This window comes from Cetorhinus maximus, chromosome 18, assembly GCF_964194155.1.
Source record: "Cetorhinus maximus chromosome 18, sCetMax3.hap1.1, whole genome shotgun sequence".
Classification (NCBI taxonomy): Eukaryota; Metazoa; Chordata; class Chondrichthyes; order Lamniformes; family Cetorhinidae; genus Cetorhinus; species Cetorhinus maximus.
In genome coordinates this window covers 79,075,063-79,096,163 of record NC_135896.1, presented here as the reverse complement: position 1 = coordinate 79,096,163, position 21,101 = coordinate 79,075,063, and the positions used below count along the sequence as shown (strand labels likewise).

General features: G+C 44.4%; 2 protein-coding genes across 4 annotated transcripts in view; one reads left to right on the top strand and one right to left on the bottom strand.

Annotated features, from left to right (window-relative positions):
* The window catches only part of gchfr (GTP cyclohydrolase I feedback regulator), a 40,591-nt gene that overhangs the window by 4,693 nt on the left and 14,797 nt on the right, over positions 1 to 21,101 (top strand). The gene's annotated exons all lie outside the window — the stretch shown is intronic.
* dnajc17 (DnaJ (Hsp40) homolog, subfamily C, member 17) overlaps positions 9,576 to 21,101 on the bottom strand; it is a 209,390-nt gene continuing 197,864 nt past the window's right edge. The window contains exon 11 of the mRNA XM_078563034.1: positions 9,576 to 9,705. Coding sequence (XP_078419160.1) covers positions 9,646 to 9,705 — 60 coding nt within the window. The 3' untranslated portion in view covers positions 9,576 to 9,645. The remainder of the gene's footprint in view (positions 9,706 to 21,101) is intronic.

The window sequence follows — 21,101 nt, the reverse complement described above, 5'->3', positions numbered from 1 at the left end:
AACCGCTCCATTGCTTCTCTGCAACATTACAGCATTATATTCCTACCGGCATCATTCATTCTTCCAGCTCTGGTTTACTGCACATATCACTATTTCACTGCTGCACCATTGTCTTACCCTCATGTCCTGAAACTTCTTCGCTTCACCATCTTGTTACATTTCTCAAAATCATGAAAAACCTTCTTAAAACCCAAATGTTTTTGACCACCACCATCCCCACTCCCCCGCTGAGAGGTATTCATAGTTTTATATCCTGGTGGAGGGCAATATTGTATACAAGCCTGCCAGTCCAAATAAAACTACTTCAGAAGGTGAATTTTTCAAAAACAAATTTCACAGTAAGATTCAAATGGAAATAACATTTCCACCATTAATCTCACGATTTAATTAAAGCAAATAAGAAGAAAAATCTTGTCAGACAAAAAAACGCTAAAGCACGAAGTTCAATTGCCAGGTATGTGTATCTGGTTTACCAGTAACTGTACTTCTATTCACTGCAATATCCCTGTAAATATTCAGAATCTTAAACCTGCCTAACTAGTTTCTACTGATTGAAGTTGTGGAACTGACTAGCTCTGGAAAGATACCCATTATTACTGTGTTTTCTTAAGTGAGCAAATACGCCTTCTTTCAAAAAGAATGAATGGTTTTACAATAATATTGAGAGGGGGGGCTTGCCTTTAATGTGGAATTATACAATACATTGGGTTTAGTTGGTCATTTCCAATCTGACACTATACTTTTGGGCAGTGGTGGAAAAATGCTATTAAACTTTTAATGGATAGTGTCTTCAAGATGATCTCTTCTAAGACCCCTTGCAAGATATAAAACTTCCTATTGTTCTCCCCCGACTCAAATTCCTGCCTGGCTGAAATCAGCTGAGCCTAGCACTGACCAAATGATGTAGTGGATTTACCTACTGACCCATCAGGAGAGCCTTTAAATTTAATCATCTTGTCAAAAATATATTATAAGTTTGTACTGTGGTGGGTATGCATTTACTTGGATGTTAATCATAGAATCATACAGCGCAGAAGGAATCCATTTGACCCATTGTGCCTATGCCGGCTCTTTGAAAGAGCTACCAATTAGAACCACTCCCTTGCTTTTTTCTTATTGCCCAGCAAATTTCTCCTTTTAAAATATTTAACCAATTCCCTTTTGAAAGTTACTAGAGAATCTGTTTCCATCACCCTTTCGGGCAGTGCATTCTAGATTGTAACAACTTAGATATATGAAAAAAGTTCTCATCATCTCCTCTTGGCTTTTTTTTGCGAATTATCTTAAATCTGTGTCCTCTGGTTACTGACACCAGCCAGCTGAAACAGTTTCTCCCTATCTGATCTATCAAAACCCTTCATAATTTGAATTATTAAACCTCTGCTATATTCACGTCATCCTAAGACCAAGTATTTCCAGCTTTGTAACATCTCTAGACTTCACCACTGTCTCAGCTCATCTGCTGCTGAAACCCTCATTCGTGCCTTTGTTACCTTTAGACTTGACTATTCCAAAGTACTCCTATGTGGTCTCCCACATCCTACCCTCTGTAAACTTTGCTGCCTGTGTCTTAACTCGCACCAAATCCCTATCACCCCTGTTCTCGCTGATCTCCCAGTGAAGCAATACCTTGATTTTAAAATTCTCATCCATGTTTTCAGATTCCTCCACAGTGTCACTCCTCCCTATTTTTATAATTGTTTCCAGCTCCACAACTCTGTGAGATCTTTGTGCTCCTCTAATTCCTGGTCTCTTGAGCATCACCAGTTTTAATCACTCCATCATTGGTGGCCACACCTTCAGCTGCCTAGGCCCTAAGCTTTGGAATTCCATCCATACCCCTCTCTGCCTCTCTACCTCACTTTGCTCCTTTAAGGCACTCCTTAAAAACTACCTCTTTGACCAAGCTTTTGGTTATCTGACCTAGTGTCTCCTTATAAGGCTGGGTGTCACATTTTGTTTTACAATACTTCTTGGAGCGCCTTGGGGCATTTTATTATGTTAAAGCCGCAAAATACATATAAGTTACTTTTCATTCGTTGAGGTGCCAACCCCCAATGTGATGGTAGTATCCCTTATAAAGCCTTTTTTCCTCCTCTGCACAATGAATCACTTGTTAAGATGATGTTTAAAGCTTGATATCCAATGAACAGCAAACACCAGTGTAGCCCCAGTTTAAATTTTTAGCCTGCATCGAGTTAACTGATTTCAGCATTAGTGCCCCTGCAATGGGAAGTGAAAGATCAAACAGTCTTCCTACTATTGATTATTGTCCAGTGACCCCTGATGTAATTGGATGAGGACAGGATTTGATATGAATGTTTGAATAGCCTGATACGGTCCAGGCTAGAGCATAAATAATGGGTACTTAGGCATGGCGGACAAGAGATATGGAAATGGTTGAATATCTCTTCCGATGAGGCTGAGTAGCTGCTTCATGTGTGCTTTATTGTAATTTCTAAAGTGGCCGACACATTTCATTTTGAGGCCTGTACATGAATCATTTTGATATTTTACCTATGGAGATGTTAGAACCTAAACTCTTCACTCAGCGATAGCATCCTCACCTCTGAGTTAGGGATGAAAGTTCAATTTCAGAGATTTGAGCACATAATTGAGGCTGACACTTCAGTGAGTACTCAGGGAGTGCTGGACTGTTAGCTTTTCAATGAGACATTAAACCAAAGCCCTACTTGGTGGATGTGAAAGATCCCATGGCAAACCAGGAAAATTCTTTCCATTGTCCTGGCTAATAGTTAATCCTCAACCAATAGTGTTAAAACAGATTATCTGGTCAAAAGCAAAGTACTGTGGATGTTGGAAAACTTAATTAAAAACAGAAAATGCTGGAAATGCTCAACAGGTCAGGCAGAAATTTGGAGAGAGAAATAGAGGTAACATTTCAGGTCGATAATGAAACAGTAACTCTTTCTCTCTCCACAGATGCTGCCTGACTTCTGAGTATTTCCATCATTTTATGTTTTTATTTGGTCATTAAGTCATTGCTGTTTGTGGGACCTTGCTGTGTGCAAATTGGCTGCATGTTCCTGACATGACAAGAATAACTACACTTCAGTAATTATTTTATTAGCTGTAAAGCACTTATGGACATCCGTGGTTGTGAAATGTGCTATATCAATGCAAGTTCTTTCTTTATTAACCAGAGGCAGTCATTAGGATTTCAGTTAAAAAAAAAAATTAAAAGGAGCATCTTGCATTTATATAATGCCATTCACATCCACCAGACATCCCAAAATCTTTTATAGCCAATATAGTACTTTTGAAGTGTTGCAGTATAGGAAACACAACCTGTGATGAAAGATCACAGACCTGAAATGTTAATTTTTTCTCTCTCCACAGATGCTGCCAGACCTATTTCCAGTATTTTCAGCATTTTCTGTTATCTATGTTGACAATCCATTTAAAGTAGATAGGTTATGGTTCATGAGTATAAGCTATGTAAGTACAGTACACGACAAGGTTGGATGTCAGGAGGTTTCACTTTACACATGACGCTTGATACAAATTCCTGGCTAATGTGCAACGGTTCAAAAAGCAGTTAACCCATGACCACACTAAGACTAATATTGCTCTATACAGAAGATAGGTTGGTACGTACCTCATGGTCACTGTGATATCCTGGAATTCATTTGGATTGCCTTCGGGGGATGAAGGGGAATTTCCCAGAATTGGTTTCCCTGAAGTGGGCTAGGTTTTCATCTTTTTTTTTGCCTATCCCAAGAGACTAACTGACTATAAGTGGAAAAGTATACTGAGGGCCGGGATGCTTTGTCACATTGTAACTTCGTGGGTTGGTTCAATGGACTGCTTGGTGATATTTTCCTGTCTGCCTTTTTGGATGTCTTTAAAAGTACTCCATTGGCAGCAAAGCACTTTGGGATGTCCTGAGGCCATAATGATACTATGTAAATCCATCCTTCTGTGACTTGCAGCCGAATTTCAAATGTAAAACTGGTGTCAACAGCTTTGCTGTGGGCATAAATGAGTTAGATTTTGTGGTATAGATTTAGAGATTCAGCTTGCAAATGGAATCCAAATGAAAACTGTTGATGTAAAAGCATCTTAACTTGCATTTAAATGGTACCTTCAACCAACCTAAGGCACTTCACAGGAGTGTTATCAAACAAAATTTGACACCAAGCCACATAAGGAGATATCCAAATAGATGACCTAAACCTTGGTCAAAGAGGTAGGTTTTAAGACACATCTTAGGGGTTAAGGAGTGAATTCAGAGTTTAAGCCCTGGGCAGCTGAAGGTACAGCTGCCCATGGTGAAGTGATTAAAACTGGAAATATGCAAGAGATCAGAATTAGAGGAGCTCAGATATCTTGGAGAATTGTAGGGTTGGAGGAGGTTATAGAGATAGGGAATGTTGAAGATAGGAAGGGATTTGAAAACAATGAGAATTTTAAAATCGTGGCGTTGCTCAACTGGGAGCCAATGTAGGTCAGTGAACACAGGGGTGATGGACAGGTCTTGGTGTGGCTCAGGAAACAGGAGAGAATGACCAGGAGTAAATTGGAATAATCAAGTTTAGAGGTAACAAATGATTGGATGTGGGCACAGCAGCAGATCAACTGAAGTAGGGGCACGATGTCACAGAGGTGGAAGTAGATGGTTTTAGTGATGATGTGGATATGTGGTCAGAAGCTTAGCTTGAGGCCAAATGTGACATCATGGGTGTGAACAGTCTGGTTCAGCCTCGGATAGTTGCCAGGGAGACAGATGGATTTGTGTTAGAAAATGGAGTTTGTGGCAGGAACCAAAGCTAATGGCTTTGATCTTGCCAATATTTAGTTGGAGGAAATTTCTGCTTATCCAGTGCTGGATGTTGGACAAGCAGACTGACAACTTACAGATAGTGAAGGTGTCAAAAAGGGTGGTAGAGAGGTAGATTTGGATGTCGTCAGTGTACATGTGGAACCTGATATATTTTTGTTTTTGAATGATATCGCCAAGGGGCAATTCAAATGAGTAATGGAACGGGGCCAAGATAGATTCTTACAGAACAGCAGATATAATGGTGCATAGGTAGGAAGAGTAGCTACTGCAAACGATTCCCTGGCTGCAAATGAATAGATAAAAATGGAACTAGGTGAGAATGGTCCCACCCAGGCATTGGAGGAGGAGTGGAATAGTGTGGTTAACTGTGTCAAAGGCTGGCAGATTGAGAAGGACGAGGAGGGATAGTATACCATGGTCACATAGCATGTCATTTTTGACTTTGATAAGGCTGTTTTGGTACTGAGGCAGGACCAGAAATGTGATTGATAGGTTTCAAGCATGGAGATAAGGGGAACAAGGTAAGGGAGGTTGGGAGTGGGTAATGGATTATTAGGACAGTATGTTCAAAAGTAGATTTTTAAAGGAGAGGGATGACAACGGCAGACTTAAAGCAGCTTCACTTTAGGTGATTTAAAATTTTTCACTGGTAGTCGTGGTGATGTGAGCAATTGAAGTAATGGAGTTCTTGGTTTTGTAACTTTGTACTAGTACCAAGAAGTTGTGGAAGGATTTGGAGACGAATGAAATGTCTAACAGGCCAGAGCATGAATAATCCTCATATGGCCTTAACCATCAATATACAATCAACGCCTATACAGTGGGAGGGTTTTTAATGGGTTCCCATAAAGAGGGGAGCGGGCAACTATTATATGTCAACCCAGAATGCAAAGATCTGCAGCTATTAGAACTGAGAGAATGGATCAACTGACTTAAAAGTGGGAATATTAGCACTAAATCAAAGGCTTGTTTCAGGCAATGGAGTAAAATTATCTGAACATTTAAGAAAGCTTTTGGACATGGACAACGATGAAAGCATAATCTAAAATAGCTTTTCTGTGGATACCACAAATATTTTAAAAATATATAAATTAAAAGGTTATGAAGCAAAAGGCAGAGGAATGGGACTAAGTAGGAACAGGAGTAGGCCATTCAGCCCCTCAAGCAAACTTTTTTCACCTTTTTGATTGCTTTTTCTATCTTCTGCTAAATTTTAATGCTTTCTGTATTTCAAACCCCAAATCTCACTGCTCGTCTACAATTCCAAGTTTCTCACTATTTAACAAAGAGATTGTTCCTTGGAGCAATATGTTGTGGAACCAACCAGGGAGCTGGCTATTCTGGATTTGGTTTTGTGTAATGAGATGGGATTAATTAATGATCTCATAGTAAAGGATCCTCTAGGGAAGAGTGATCATAGCATGATAGAATTTCAAGTTCAGTTTGAGAGTGAGAAACTTGAGTCCCACACTAGTGTTCTGGAGTTAAACAAAGGTAACTACATAGGTATGAGGGCAGATTTGGCCCTAGTGGACCAGGCAGGAAGACTACAAGGTAGGACAGTTGATGAACAGTGGCAGATATTTAAGGAGATATTCAATTCCTCCCAAGTAAAATATATCCCTATGAGGAAGAAAGATGGTAAGAGGGGGAAAAAGCATCTATGGCTAAGCAAGAAAGTTAAAGATAACTTAAAGGCAAAAACTAAGGCATACCAAATTGCAAAGGTCAGTGGCAGGCTGGAAGATTGGGAAACTTTTTAAGATCAAGGTTACTAAAAAAAAATAAAAAGAGCAAAGGTAAATTATGAAAGAAAACTAACGCAAAATGTAAAAACTGATAGCAAAAGCTTCTACAAGTATATAAAAGGAAAGAGAGTAGCTAAAGTGAATGTTGGTCCCCTGGAGGACAAGACTGGGGAGTTGATAGTGGGGAGCGCAGAAATGGCAGAGATGCTTAATCAATATTTTGCCTAAGTTTTCACAGTGGAGGACACTAGTACCACCCCAATAGTAACAGGTAGTGCAGAGGATATAGAGAAGGAGGAATTTAGAACAATCATCATCACTAGAGAAAAAGTACTGAGCAAACTATTGGGATTAAAGGGTGACAAGTCCCCAGGACCTGATGGCTTACATCCCAGGGTCTTAAAGGAAGTGGCAGTGGAGATAGTGGATGCATTGGCTATAATATTTCAAAATTCCCTGGATTCTGGAACGGTTCCAGTGGATTGGAAAAAAACTAATATAACTTATTCAAAATGTGGGGGAGGTGGGGGGTGGGGGGGGGTGGGGGGGGTGTGGGGGGTGGGGGGGGTGTGGGGGGTGTGGGGGGTGGGTGGGGTGGGGGGGGGCGGGGGGGTGGTGGGGGGGGTGGGGGGGTGGCGGGGGGGCAGAAAGTAGGAAACTATAGATCAGTTAGTTTAATGTCTGTCATTGGGAAATTGATGGTATCCATTATTAAGGAAGTAGTAATGGGGCATTTGGAAAATCAAAATGCAACCATCAGAGTCAGCATGGTTTTATGAAGAGTAAATCGTGTTTAACTAATTTTCTAGAGTTCTTTGAAGATGTGACAAGCAAAGTGGATAATGGGGATCCTGTGGATGTAGTATATCTGGACTTCCAGAAGGCCTTTGATAAGGTGCCGCACAGAAGATTAATACACAAGATAAGATCACACGGAGCTAGGGGTAATATATCAGCTTGGATAGAGGATTGGCTAACCAACAGAAAGCAGAGAGTCGGGATAAATGGGTCTTTTTCTGGATGGCAAGCTGTAACTAGTGAGGTGCCACAGGGTTCGGTCCTTGGGCCCCAACTATTTACAATCTATATTAATGACTTGGATTCAGGGATAGAAGGTACTATAGCTAAATTTGTAGATGACACCAAAATAGGTGGGAAAGTAAGTTGCAATGAAGAAATAAGAAATTTACAAATGGACATGGACAGGTTAGGTGAATGGGCCAAAATCTGGCAGATGGAGTTTAACGTGGATAAGTGTGAGGTTATCCATTTTGGTCAGAAGAATAAAAAGGTGACTTATTATTTAAATGGAGAGAAACTTCAGAATGCTTCAGTGCAGAGGGATCTGGGTGTCCTCATGCATGAATCGCTGAAAGCTACTATGCAGGTACAGCAGGTAATAAGGAAGGCAAATGGAATTTTGGCATTTATTACTAAAGGAATAGAGTATAAAAATAGGGAAGTGTTGTTGCAACTGTACAAGGCACTGGTGAGACCGCACCTGGAGTACTGTGCATAGTTTTGGTCCTCTTACTTGAGGAAGGATGTTTATTGCATTGGAGGCGGTTCAGAGGAGGTTCACTAGATTGATTCCAGAGATGCGGGTCTTGTCTTATGAGGAGAGATTGAGCAGTTTGGGCCTATACTCGCTAGAGTTTAGAAGGATGAGAGGAGATCTAATTGAGATATATAAGATGCTAAAGGGGATGGACAAAGTAGACGTGGAGCAGATGTTTCCCCTTCTGGGGCATTCTAGAACGAGAGGCCATAGTTTTAGGCTAAGGTGGTAGATTTAAATCGGAGATGAGGAATTACTTTTCTCAAAGGGTTGTGAATCTGTGGAATTCACTACCTCAGAGTGCAGTGGATGCCAGGACGCTAAATAAATTTAAGGAGGAGATAGATTTTTAATTAGTAATGGGTTGAAAGGTTATGGGAAGAGGGCGGGAAATTGGAGTTGAGGCCGAAATGAGATCAGCCATGATCGTAATGAATGGTGGGGCAGGTTTGAGGGGCTGAATTGCCTACTCCTGCTCCTAGTTCTTATGTACTCTGATTTATCTTTCTTTGGTTCAAAGTGGATGATCTTGCACTCGCCCACATTGAAATTCACATGCCATAGTTTTACCCACTCACTTAATTTGCCTATGTCCATTTGTATCCTGTACTACTTAAGAATTTAACTTGCTAACTTAGCATGTTATGACTGGGTGAGGAGGAATAAGCTGGTTCCTCTCTTTTTCAACCTCTTCTAAAATTCTGTCTAAAATTCTTTCCCTGTGGATACCTTTTCCCAACCCAAATGTATTTAATTTTTATAAGGAGCCAATTTAACCAGGCTTTCTTGACTCAAAGAAAGAGTAGGTTTTTTAGTTATTAAAACCTGAAGAAAAATAATAAAGGCAAGACACCCACACACACTTCAGAAATGAGAAGTTAAGAGTCCAAATAAAAGTTTTTATGTATATACAAATCAGTCCTTGGCTTGTCTGTGAGGCATAAATGGTGGTACATTGCGGCTGTTAAGTTGTGTCATTTTGGTAGAGCTGACTTTGGCAAATTCGCAGTCTGTTGAAGACACTTGTTGGCTTGTCCCAGAGGGAGAGGTGACCTGGTTGTCCCTGCAGGGGGTAACTGAAAAGGCTGTCCTGTTTCTTTCTGCTTGCTGCCTGCTAGACAACTTGCCTCCAGCAAGCCTGTTGTTGTTCTTCTTGTTTCTGTCACTTCTTCTTGCCACTTGCTGGCTGTCAGCCAGTTTTAACCATTTTCTCTATGTATTCCCGGGAGAGGGAAATAGGCATGTCTTGCAACTACAGTCCGTTTTACTTGCATCTCAAAATTTTTTTTATACATTCTGAGATATAAATCAACAGGAGATGTGTTTTTTGGATCTATGATGAGATGTACAGAAAACAGTCCATTGTCTCCACAACCACAGAAGATTAAAACCCAGCTTTTTGCATTTTGCACACCTTTCTTTGAAGTGTCTTTATTTGAATTGGTCCTTGACACCTCTTCAGGTGCAAAATTCCATGTTCTCAGGACAGGTCTAAGAGTATAATCGACATAGGAATTTTCCAGAAAGTTGCTCCTTTACGGTATCAGCCATCTTTTGATCAGTGCCTTGTATTCCTTTAGAAAACACAGGTGTACCTTAAAAAAAAATCGAGATAAATTAAGTAAGTTATACTTGTATTTGTGAGTGTTAGGAACGAGTTTTAGCTTTGAAGTTTAAGTTTGATTTGTATTTCTGTATCTGTGTGTTAAGAAAGGTCAAATAGAGTTTTAGTTTCACATTAAAAGGCTGCTTGCATTTCTAATGAGACGTTTACGACAGTCATGTTGCCTAGCAACAGGGTGCCTGATAGGCAGGTTCCTCCCACAGACATACACACAGAACTAAAGAAGCAGCAGTTTTAAATTCTGTTTGAAGCCAGGACCCAGAGGGACTGGACACGGGATAGGGAACTGCAGATTTCCCAAAAGAACAAAAAAGTCCCAAGCTAAGAAATACCCCAAAAGTCCAGGGGAGTGGAAGAAGAGAAAGTCCAAAGAAGACCTCCTAGTTAAAGGAAGGACAGGAACCTGACAAAAGGCCCAGTGAAGTGAAGTTAAGAGTGAGGAGCAGAAAGAAAAGCTCCAAGCTTCAGATTTAAAGTGAGAACAGCTTGCAAGAAGTAAGAAGGTTCAAAGAGACAACTGAAGGTCTGTAATTCTTTGATATGGGCATGTGAAGCAGTGGTGTACTATTAAGGCTGAGTTGGTGAGAGAGAGTGCATGGAAGATAGATTGAATGCATGTGGTGACCCAGGGAAGAGGAACATCGGAAGGAAAGTTCAAAACCCTGGAAGTGTACCCTTGTGGAAGGTGTCTGAGCGAAAACATCAGTTTGGGAGAAGATTCCAAAGCGAGGTCCTGGAGAGTGGAGATCGGAATCCCTCGTGTGAAAGATGGAATTCAGTGAGACTGGTTAGCTCACAGTGTGATAAGCATCTGGGGGGAGTTGAGGAGAGATCCATAGCATCTGTTTGAGGTGTCATATGTCACTTGGTTTCAGAGTGTGGTGTGTCTGACCACAGGGTGCCATAGGTTTACATGGCCTGTGTGCTTACTGTGAACATTAAAGTATAAGATGGCTTTTGTGACTTGTGTTATCCTTACAAATCTGCATACATCTGTAAAGGTATAGTTGTGGGTGAAGGAGTGTTGTAATATAGTTCATCTTTTCTTGTTGAATAAATATTTTATTCTAAAGTTCATCAGCTGACTCCTATGCTCCTGTTCCATAGCTACTCTACAAGTATCTAAACAAACAAAATAAAAGTTAGGATCTATCAAGCTGGGTTCCACCCTGGGATCAGGCTTGTCCAGGGGTAACCTCAGCTTGGATCATAACAATGCCTGTAGGTAGTTGGTGAAGCTATAGTCTATTTGTCATGATGAGCGCCATCTGAAAACATGGATGTACAAGTCTCTATTCCTCTATCCGAGTTATTGATAACTATGGTGAAATATTGAAGGCCCCCAGAACAGATGCCTGGGGACCACCTCTCATACCTTGTCAATCAGAGTACCTGCCCTTTATTCTCTCTCACTGTCGCCAATCTCCCAACCATTCCAACCCAAATTAAAAGGTTATCTCCAATCCCACATGCTCTGATTTTTGCTAATAAACTCTTTCATGCAATCTTACCAAATGCCTCCTAGATGTTCACGTAAACAAATTAGTGACTTTCTCAAAAAAATTCAACCAGATTTTTCATAATTTACCCTTAAAGCAATTTTGGCGCTCTCTGATCAGCTCATATTTTCAAGTGCTCAATCACTTTAATCCTAATGACAAGTTTAAGTAGCTTCCACACAATTGAACTTAAAGTAGACAGGTCTTTCAGAGAGCTGGCACAGGCACAATGGATTGAATGGCCTCTTACCTTGCTATAAAATTCTATGATGGGCGTGAGCGGACAATATGGCGGGACGGCCAAAAATCAGTTTCATGACGTTGTGAAACCAGTTTGCAATCGTCCGCTCCACCTGTCAATGGCAGGCTGTGTTTCCTGCTGCCGCGCATCCGGAACTTCATTTTAATACATCTGCATATCGTTATAAAGCCTGCTCGCCTGAATCATCCCCCCCACGCTGGATCTTCCAGGCACATTGGCGTGTGTGCTTCACAACAGTATTTATAAGTGCACCTGGTGGGCTGCACTTTGAGGGGAATTTGGAGGTGAGTGCACAGTAACGTTGCGCAGCGCTCGTGAGGGTCGCCTGTTGGACCTTAAGGTTGAGGCACCGCACATTCAGGTCAGGGCACAGGAAAACGCATTTTCCTGGCTGGGTGACAGTGTGGTGCTGGGGCAAGGTTGCACTGCGGTTGAGGCGAGTTGGTGGGTTGGGGGGTAGTGCCAAGAGCTGCACTGCAGTTGATGGTAGTGCACAAGCAGGTGTGGGATGGTGGGGGGTGGGGTGGAAGGAAGCAGCCACGAATTAGGGAAACCTTATATAAAGTGACCATTTCTCCGCAGCTGGGACAGTTCAGACACAGCCACATTGACATGCTTGAAGTCAGGCCTCTAACTTCTCTGCCCACTCAAGCTATGCAGAGATCTGAAAATGCCACCAAATGCTCCAGAGCTTTTCACCCCTCGGGCACAGACTGCAAACTAATAAGCATTTTAGTGGTCTGCAGAACAATTGGATGACTGGGTACGTTGTACAATCTCCTTGCGAAAGCTGGCCATGGAGCAGTCACTGGTGGAGGCGTTCACAGCCCCTTGCAATGTCTTCATTCAAGTTTGGACCAGTCCTCCCAATGATTCAAGCTGACAGTGCAGCCTTGCAGTGTAGGTTAGGAGAATGCTTGCGCCTGAGCTGAGAGCACAGTATGCAGTCCAGCGGGCAAAGCTGCTGCTGATCGGTCAGGTGGAATGGGGCAGAGGTGGGCGGGGTGTTGGGCGCACTAAACTCTGGCCAGCAAAATGGCGGCCAGCACTCTCTGGGATGCATTAAGGGATGCCCATAGTACCTACATTCCAGGAGGATGACGATGACATGCAGTGGCGACACTCCATAGTTCCTCATGTAGCTTATGTGAATTTCTGGCTGATGGCAGCTTGCTTCCACTCTGTGAACAGGGTTATATCATGGAGCTGCAGTGGGGACACTTTAACTTCTGATCCTACGGTATCCTTCGTGAGCTGAACCCTTAAGGACCACACTGTCACTGGATACAGATGCTGATGAGATGGGGGCCAGCCGTACCTAAAGGTTTTGGGAGCACACAGAGAGAATGATGGTACTCTGTGCCGCTGGCCCCAGACGTTCTGACAGCAATGATAAGCCTCATCGAGGTGCAGGCATGACTGATGTGTCCATTGACAGTGAAGGCACACAATGTGCTGGGAAGGTTGCACAAAGCACAGGGGTGAGGCCCTGAACTGAGACACCTGCCTTTATCTCGTGCAGGGATCAAGGTTTCACATCTGAGCGACATGAACACTGATCCTCAGAACAAGGAGCCATAGGAAAGGATACATTCTTGGGAGTTTATTAACAAAGTGAACATTATGTACAAGTGATTAACACCCGTGCCCAGGTCGTGCAACCACGTCTTCTTAACCTTCCTAACCCTGTCGCAATGTCTTGGTGCTCCCCCAATATCCACAGTGGAGGTGGAGGCAGTATGCTGACTGCTACGCCCTGTCTGTTTTGACCTTGGCGGGCGTCCACTGGAGGGCCGAGACCTGGAGGGTCCCGGCCTGCTTTCGGGGTACTGCTGTGTGGTAGTGGCACCCTCCTTGGCCTGTGGAGCTGGATTGGCTGGGTCACCAGAGGAGGGGATTTGGATGGGCTGGACACTCGCAAAATCACCCGGGTGGATGGCTCCGGGGCGTGCACCTGCTGAACCTCCTTATGGGTGCCTGAGGGCCTCTGGCTGACTCCTTGAGGAGAAGGAGTAGATGGAGTGAAATCAAGCTGCCCCGCACCTCTCTCACATTGACAATGTTAGAGGCCAACTATAGCATCAGCGATGGAGTTCAGCCCATGCAGCAGTGCAGGACCGATGTCCTGTACCAAGGTCTCCATGGTGGCCGCTATCCTACCAGTGTTGGCTTTGGTGCGTTGGCGTGCCAGCGCTATCGCCTTAGACAGAAAGTCGATGGACTCCTCCATTGTGTCTTGCAATCTGAGGAATGCAGTGGACATCCCTTCCTCATAGAGGTCTACAGCACAGAAAAGGCCCTTCGGCCCATTGGGTCTGTGCCAGTCAAACAAATACCTAACTATTCTAATCCCATTTTCCAGGACTAGGCCCATAGCCTTGTATGCCATGACATCGCAAGTGTACATCCAAATACTTCTTAAATGTTATGAGGATTTTTGCCTCTACCACCCTTTCAGGCAGTGAGTTCCAGATTCCCACCACCCTCTGGGTGAAATAATTCTTCCTCACATCCCCTCTAAACCTCCTGCCCCTTACCTTAAATCTATGCCCCATGGTTATTGATCCCTCCACCAAGGGGAAAAATTCCCTCCTGTCTACCTTATCTATGCCCCTCGTAATTTTATACACCTCAATCAGGTCCCCCGTCAATCTCCTTTGCTCCAAGGAAAATAACCTAATTCTATCCAATCTCTCCTCATAACTAAAACCCTCCAGCCCAGCCCAATCAGGCTGGCTGCTTTGTTGGCACCACATCCACAAACATTCACTCCCTCCACCACCAATGCACCGTAGCAGCAGTGTATGCTATCTACAAGATGCACTGCAGGAATTCACCAAGGCTCCTTAGACAGCCCTTTCCAAACTCACGACCCCTACCATCTAGAAGGACAAGGGCAGCAGATAGATGGGAACACCACCACCTGGAAGTTCCTCTCCAAGTCACTTACCATTCTGACTTGGAAATATATTGCTGTTTCTTCACTGTCGCTGCGTCAAAATCCTGGAACTCCCTTCCTAACAGCACTGTGGGTGTACCTACACCACATGGACTGCAGCGGTTCAAGATGGCAGCTCACCATCACCACTCAAGGGAAACTAGGGATGGGCAATAAATGCTGGCCCAGCCAGATAAGCCCACATCCTGTGAATCAATAAAAAAACGTCCACTACCCAGGTCCTTGATTCAAGCCCTGGAGACACCTCAGAAGAGGAATCTGCTGAAACCCTCATTGAAGACCCATCACAGCACTCACCACACCCTACACCAGTGCAGAGACACATATCTTTAGAGTAGCCTCGAGATCCTAATCTGCTGAGCACATTGCACAGCAGGCGGCAGCAGGGACTTCCCAGGTTTCCGGCACTCGGAGGACGGCTGGAGACCAGAAATCTGCTGAGTTTGAGTCAGATGATGAGCTTCTGGACTCAGTCATACCTCAGTTGCTGGAGCTGCAATTGCAAGCTCGGGAACATCAGGAAGGGATATCCACTGCATTCTTCGGATTACAAGGCACAATGGAGGAGCCCATCCACCTTCAGGCTGAGGTGATAGCGCTGGCATGCCAACGCACCAAAGCCAACACTGGTAGGATAGCGGACGCCATGGAGACTCCTTTGGTTGTTTGACAGATTTGCCTGCGAAAGCAAGGGGAGATAATTAGTGCATGGCAGTGGCCTGTGAAACAGGACACATCATTCACAGCATGGCTGTCTGATGGATGTTGCACTGCTGGATCCTCACTTGGTTGAGCACTGCAGACCTCACTGTCTGCACAGGAACAGTCCAGATCCTCACCCCCCTCCCACCCCCCCTGCCCACAGCTGGATGACACTATTTTCAAAGCTCATGAGGACCTCAATTTCAGGCAGTTCTCCACCAGTCTGCAACCTCTCCCTCTCGTTGTGGGCCAGCTTGTCCTGCATGAACACAGATGGAGAGAATGTAAGCAGAACCCTGCCAGGCCAGATGATAAGTATGCCTGGCATGTGTGGGTGGTGAGTGATCCCATGGATGGGATGAGGACAATGAAGGTGCAATTGAAAGAGTGAATGGTGATGTCCCTTGAACTGGCAGTGAGTGAGATCCCTGTGGATGTGTGATGGGTTTGTGAGTTGGAATTGATGAGAAGTGTGACTTACCCTGGCAGAACAAAGGAGATCATTCATCCTCTTGCTGCACTGGGTGGTTGTCCTCTTTTGCAGGGCGTTGGCATTGATCACCATTGGCACCACTTCCCAAGCCAGATTGGTGATGTTGCACCACGCCTGCGGCCAGAGTGGTGGTAGAGGACTTCACGGCGGGCCTTCACAGTGTCAAAAAGGTGTTCCAGGGACTCGTCACTGAATCGGGGGGGGCTGCATTTTTCTTGCCTTGTTGGGTCATATCTTTTACGCAGCAGTCCTGGGCTGGAAGCACTGAGAGGTGTGCATGCGGCTGCATTTTAAATATTGCGCCCGGCATGAGGAAGCAGCCAAGTGACGCCATAGCAGGCGAATGAGAAGCCACCCGCCAGTGAAATGGTGCGTTTCCCGGGAATGCATGATAAATGAAGCGGGATTGAGACGAAGTGGCATGAAAAGCCATCTTTGCAGCCACCGGATAAAATGTTCCTTTTACCACCCGCTACCACACTTTGGGCAGAATCGTCCACGGAACTGTTAAGTCCAGGGTCTTGGGGAGGGTGGGCTGGGGGGGATGGCGGGTTGGGCTTAAGTCTGGGAGGGTTAGGAAGAAGAGGAGGTTGGATCTGAAGAGGGCCTCCCCCTGATCTTCAAAGGGCAGCTCCTGAAGATTTTAACCCCCCCTCCTTCCCATACTTTAACGTAGGTAGGTAAAAAAACTCAGGCTACCCACACCAAATGTTTTATGGCATGGACAGTGTATTATCAGGGTCAATTGGCCCCTGAAGAAAGCTGAAAACTTCCTCGCCTGAAAGCTGTGTTTATATAGGTTGACAGTGGCGTAGTGGTAATGTCACTGGACTAGTCATTTAGAGACCCAGGCAAATGCTCTGGGGACATGTATTCAAATCTCGAGGCTCAGGGAAATGCTCTGGGACATATGTTCAAATCCCACTATAGTTGCTAGTGGAATTTAAATTCAATTAATGAATAGACCTGGAACTAAAAGCTAGTCTCGGTGCTGGTGACCATGAAACTACTGATAAAAACACAACTCACCAAGCCACCTTTGACAGCACTGCCCAAACCAGTGACCTCTACCGCCGAGGAAGAAACCTGCATCCTTATCCAGTCAGGCCTACATGTGACTCCAGAGCTACACAATTTGGTTGACTCTTAACTGCCCTCTGAAATGGCCTGGCAAGCCACTCGATTTTAACTGCTACAGAAAAGTCAAAAAGGAATAAAACTAGATTACCTGATATTGACGTAGGCACCAGAAACGACAATGGCACACTCTGCCCAGTCCTCCTTGCTAACACCTGGGGCTTGTGCCAAGATTGGGAGAGGTGTCCCACTGACTAGTCAAGCAACAGCCTGACATATTCATACTCACCGAATCAAACATTACAACCAATATCCCAGATTCCTCCATCAGCATTTCTGGGTATGTCCTGTTCTGCTGGTAGGACAGACCAGAGGTGGCAGCACAGTGATATTCGGTCCAGAGGGGGTTGTCCTGGGAGTCCTCAGCATTGACTCTGGTGCCCATGAAGTCTCATGGCATCAGGTCAAAAATGAGGTCCAGAGTCAATATTGATTACCACCAGCTGCCCTCGCTCAGCTGATGAATTAGTACTCTTCTATGTTGACTACCACTTGGAAGAAGCACTGAAGGTGTCAAGAGAACAGAAAATACTCTGGTTGGGGTCTTTATCGAAACATAGAAAATAGGAGCTAGAGTGGGCCATTCGGCCCTTTGAGCCTGCTCCACTATTCAATATGATCATGGCTGATCTTCTATCTCAACGCCATACTCCTGTGCTCTCCCCATACCTCTTGATGCCTTTAGAGTCCAGAAATCTACCTATTTCCTTCTTAAATATATTTAGTGACTTGGCCTCTACAGCCTTCTGTGGTAGAGAATTCCATAGGTTCACCACCCTCTGAGTGAAGAAGTTTCTCCTCATTTCAGCCCTAAATGGTCTACCCCATATCCTGAGACTGTGACCCTTGTTCTAGACTACCCAGCCAAAGGAAATATCATCCCTACATCCAGTCTGTCCAGCCCTGTCAGAATTTTATATATTTCAATGAGATCTCCTCTCATTCTTCTAAACTCCAGTGAATATAGGCCTAGTCAGCCCAGTCCCTCCTCATATGGCAATCCTGCCATCCCAGGAATTAGTCTGGTGAACCTTTGCTGCACTTCCTCTATGGCAAATATATCCTTTCTTAGGTAAGGAGACCAAAACTGCACACAGTACTCTGGGCATGGTATCACCAAGGCCCTGTACAACTGCAGTGAGACATTGTTACTCCTGTCCTCTCACAATGAAGGCCACCATGCCATTTTCCTTCTTAACTGCTTGCTGCACCTGCATGCTTGCTTTCAGTGATTGGTGTACAAGGACACCCAGATCCCTTCGTGCATCAACATTTTTCAATCTATCACCATTTAAACAGTACTCTGCCATTTTGTTTTTCCTACCTTAGTGGATAACTTCACACTTATACTGCATCTGCCATGTATTTGCCCACTCAGTCAACCTGCCCAAATCACCTTGAAGCCTCTTAATACCCTCCTCATTGCTCACATTCCCACCAAGTTTCATGTCATCAGCAAACTTGGAAATATTACATTTGGTTCCTTCATCCAAATCATTGATATATATTGTGAATATCTGGGGCCCAAGCACTGATCCCTGCGGTATCCCACTAGTCACCGCCTGCCACTCCGATAAAGACCCGTTAATTCCTACTCTGTTGCCTGTCTGCTAACTAATTCTCAGTCCATGCCAATATGTTACCCCCAGTCCAATGTGCTTTAATTTTACACACTAACCACTTATGTAGGACTTTATCAAAAGCTTTCTGAATATCCAAATGCACCACATCCACTGGTTCCCCCTTATCCATTCTGCTAGTTACGTCCTCAACGAACACGTGTAGGTTTGTCAAATTCTCATTCTCATTAATTCTCATCATCAAGGGTGGCTCAGTAGCACCACTACTGACCAAGCTGGCAGAGTTCTGAAGGACGTGTCTACCGGATTGGGACTGCGGCAAGTCATGAGAGAACCAACAAGAGGGAAAACCTACTTGATCTCTCCCTCACCAATTTACCTATCGCAGATGCATCCGCCCATGACAGTATCGGTGGGAGTGACCAATGCATAGTCCTTGTGGGCACAAAGACCGTGGATACTGTGTATCCACAGTATCCACACTGTGGATACTGTCCATCGGGTTGTATGGCACTACCATCATGCTAAATGGTATAGATTCAGGACAGATAAAGCAGCTCACAACTGGGCATTCATGAAGCGCTGTGGGTCTTCAGCAGCAACAGAATTATATTCAACCACAATCTGTAACCTCATGGCCTGGCATATTCCTCACTCTATCATTGTCATCAAACCAAGGGACCTACCCTGGTTTGATGCGGAGTGCAGGAGGGCATGCCAGAAGCAGCACCAGGAATATCTAAAAATGAAGTGTCAACCTGGTGTCGTTACAACACAGGATTACAAGCATGCTAAGCAACAGAAACAGCATGCGATGCAAAACAGCAAAGCAATTTCACAACCAATGGATTGGACCAAAGCTCTGCAGTCCTGCCACATCCAGTCATGAATGGTGGCGGACAATTAAATAACTAACTGGAGAAGAAGACTCCACAAATATTCCCATCCTCAAAGATGGGGAAGCCCAGCAGGTCAGTGCAAAAGACAGGGTGAAGCATTTGCCACCATCTTCAGCCAGAATTGCCAGTGATCCATCATGGTCTCCTCCTGAGGCTCCAGCATCATAGATGCTTGTCCTCAGCCAATTTGTTTAACGCCATGTGATATCAAGAAACAGCTGAAAGCACTGATATTGCAAAGGTGTTGCCCCGGACAACATCCCACTAATGGTATTGAAGACTAGTGCTCAGAACAAGCCACAAACCCAACCAAGCGCTATTCCAGTACAGCTACAACACTAGCATCTACCTGACAATGTGGAAAATTGCCCAGGAAGTATGTCCTGTCCATAAAAACCAGGACAAATACAATTTGGCCAATCACTGCACCATCAATTTACTCTTGATCATCAGCAAAGTGATGGAAGATGTCATTAACAGCAATATGAAGCGGCACTTACTCAGTAATAACCTGCTCACCGATGCTCAGTTTGGGTTGCCCCAGGGCCACTTATCTCCTGATCTCATTACAGCCTTGGTCTAAACATCGACAAAAGAACTGAATTCAAGAGGTGAGGGGAGAGTGACTGCCCTTGACATTAAGTCAGCGTTTGACCGAGTATGACATCAAGGATAAAAACAGAAAATGCTGGAAAAACTCGGCAGGCCTGACAGCATCTGTGGAGAAAGAAACATAGTTAACGTTTCGAGTCCGTATGACTTCTTCAGAGCTAAAGAGAAGTAGAAATGTGATGACGTTTATACTGTTTAAGCGGGGTGGAGCAGGTGAAGCTGGATAGAAGGTCAGCAATAGGTGGGGGCAAAGGAAAGATTGACAAAGATGTCATGGACAGAAGGCAAAGGGAGTGTTAATGGTAGTGGTGAGGGCTAAAGAAGGTGCTGATAGTAAAAGAGCAGAACATGTTAAGAGCAGAATAAGGGTCAGCACTCTGCTAAAGAACAACATTGAACAAGTAACAGATGGCCCTTTTGGGTGTGGGGAAAAAAGGATAGAAAAAGAGATAAAAAGGGGATAAAACAATGAATAAATAAATAAAAATAAAAACAAGTAGATAAAAAATTAAAAAAAATTTTTAAAAAGGGATTAAAGAAAGGGTGAAGATGGAGAAGAGAGTTCATGGTCTGAAGTTGTTGAACTCACTGTTAAGTCTAGAGGTCTGTAAAGTGCCTAATCGGAAGATGAGGTGCTGTTCCTCCAGTTTGCGTTGAGCTTCACTGGTACATTGCAGCAGGCCAAGGACGGACACGTGGGCATGAGAGCAGGGTGGTGTGCTGAAATGGAAAGTGACAGGAAAGTCTGGGTTGTGCTTACGGACAGACCAAAGGTGTTCTGCAAAGCGGTCACCCAGTCTGTATTTGGTCTCCTCAATGTAGAGGAGACCACATTTGGAGCAGTGAATGCAGAAGACCAAATTGAAGGAGGAGCAAGTGAAGCATTGCTTTACCCGAAAGGAGTGTTTGGGCCCTTGGATGGTGAGGAGGGAGGAGGTAAAGGGGCAGGTGTTGCATCTTCTGTGATTGCATGGGAAGGTGCCGTGGGAGGGGGTTGAGGTGTAGTGGGTGATGGAGGACTGGACCAGGGTATCCTGGAGAGAATGGTCCCTATGGAATGCTAACAGGGAGGGTGAGGGGAAGGTATGTTTGGTGGTGGCATCATACTGGAGTTGGTGGAAATGGTGGAGAATGATCTTTTGAATGCAGAAGCTGGTGGGGTGAAAAATGAGGACAAAGTGGTTCTGGGAGGGAATGGAAGGTGTGAGGACAGAGGCGCGGGAG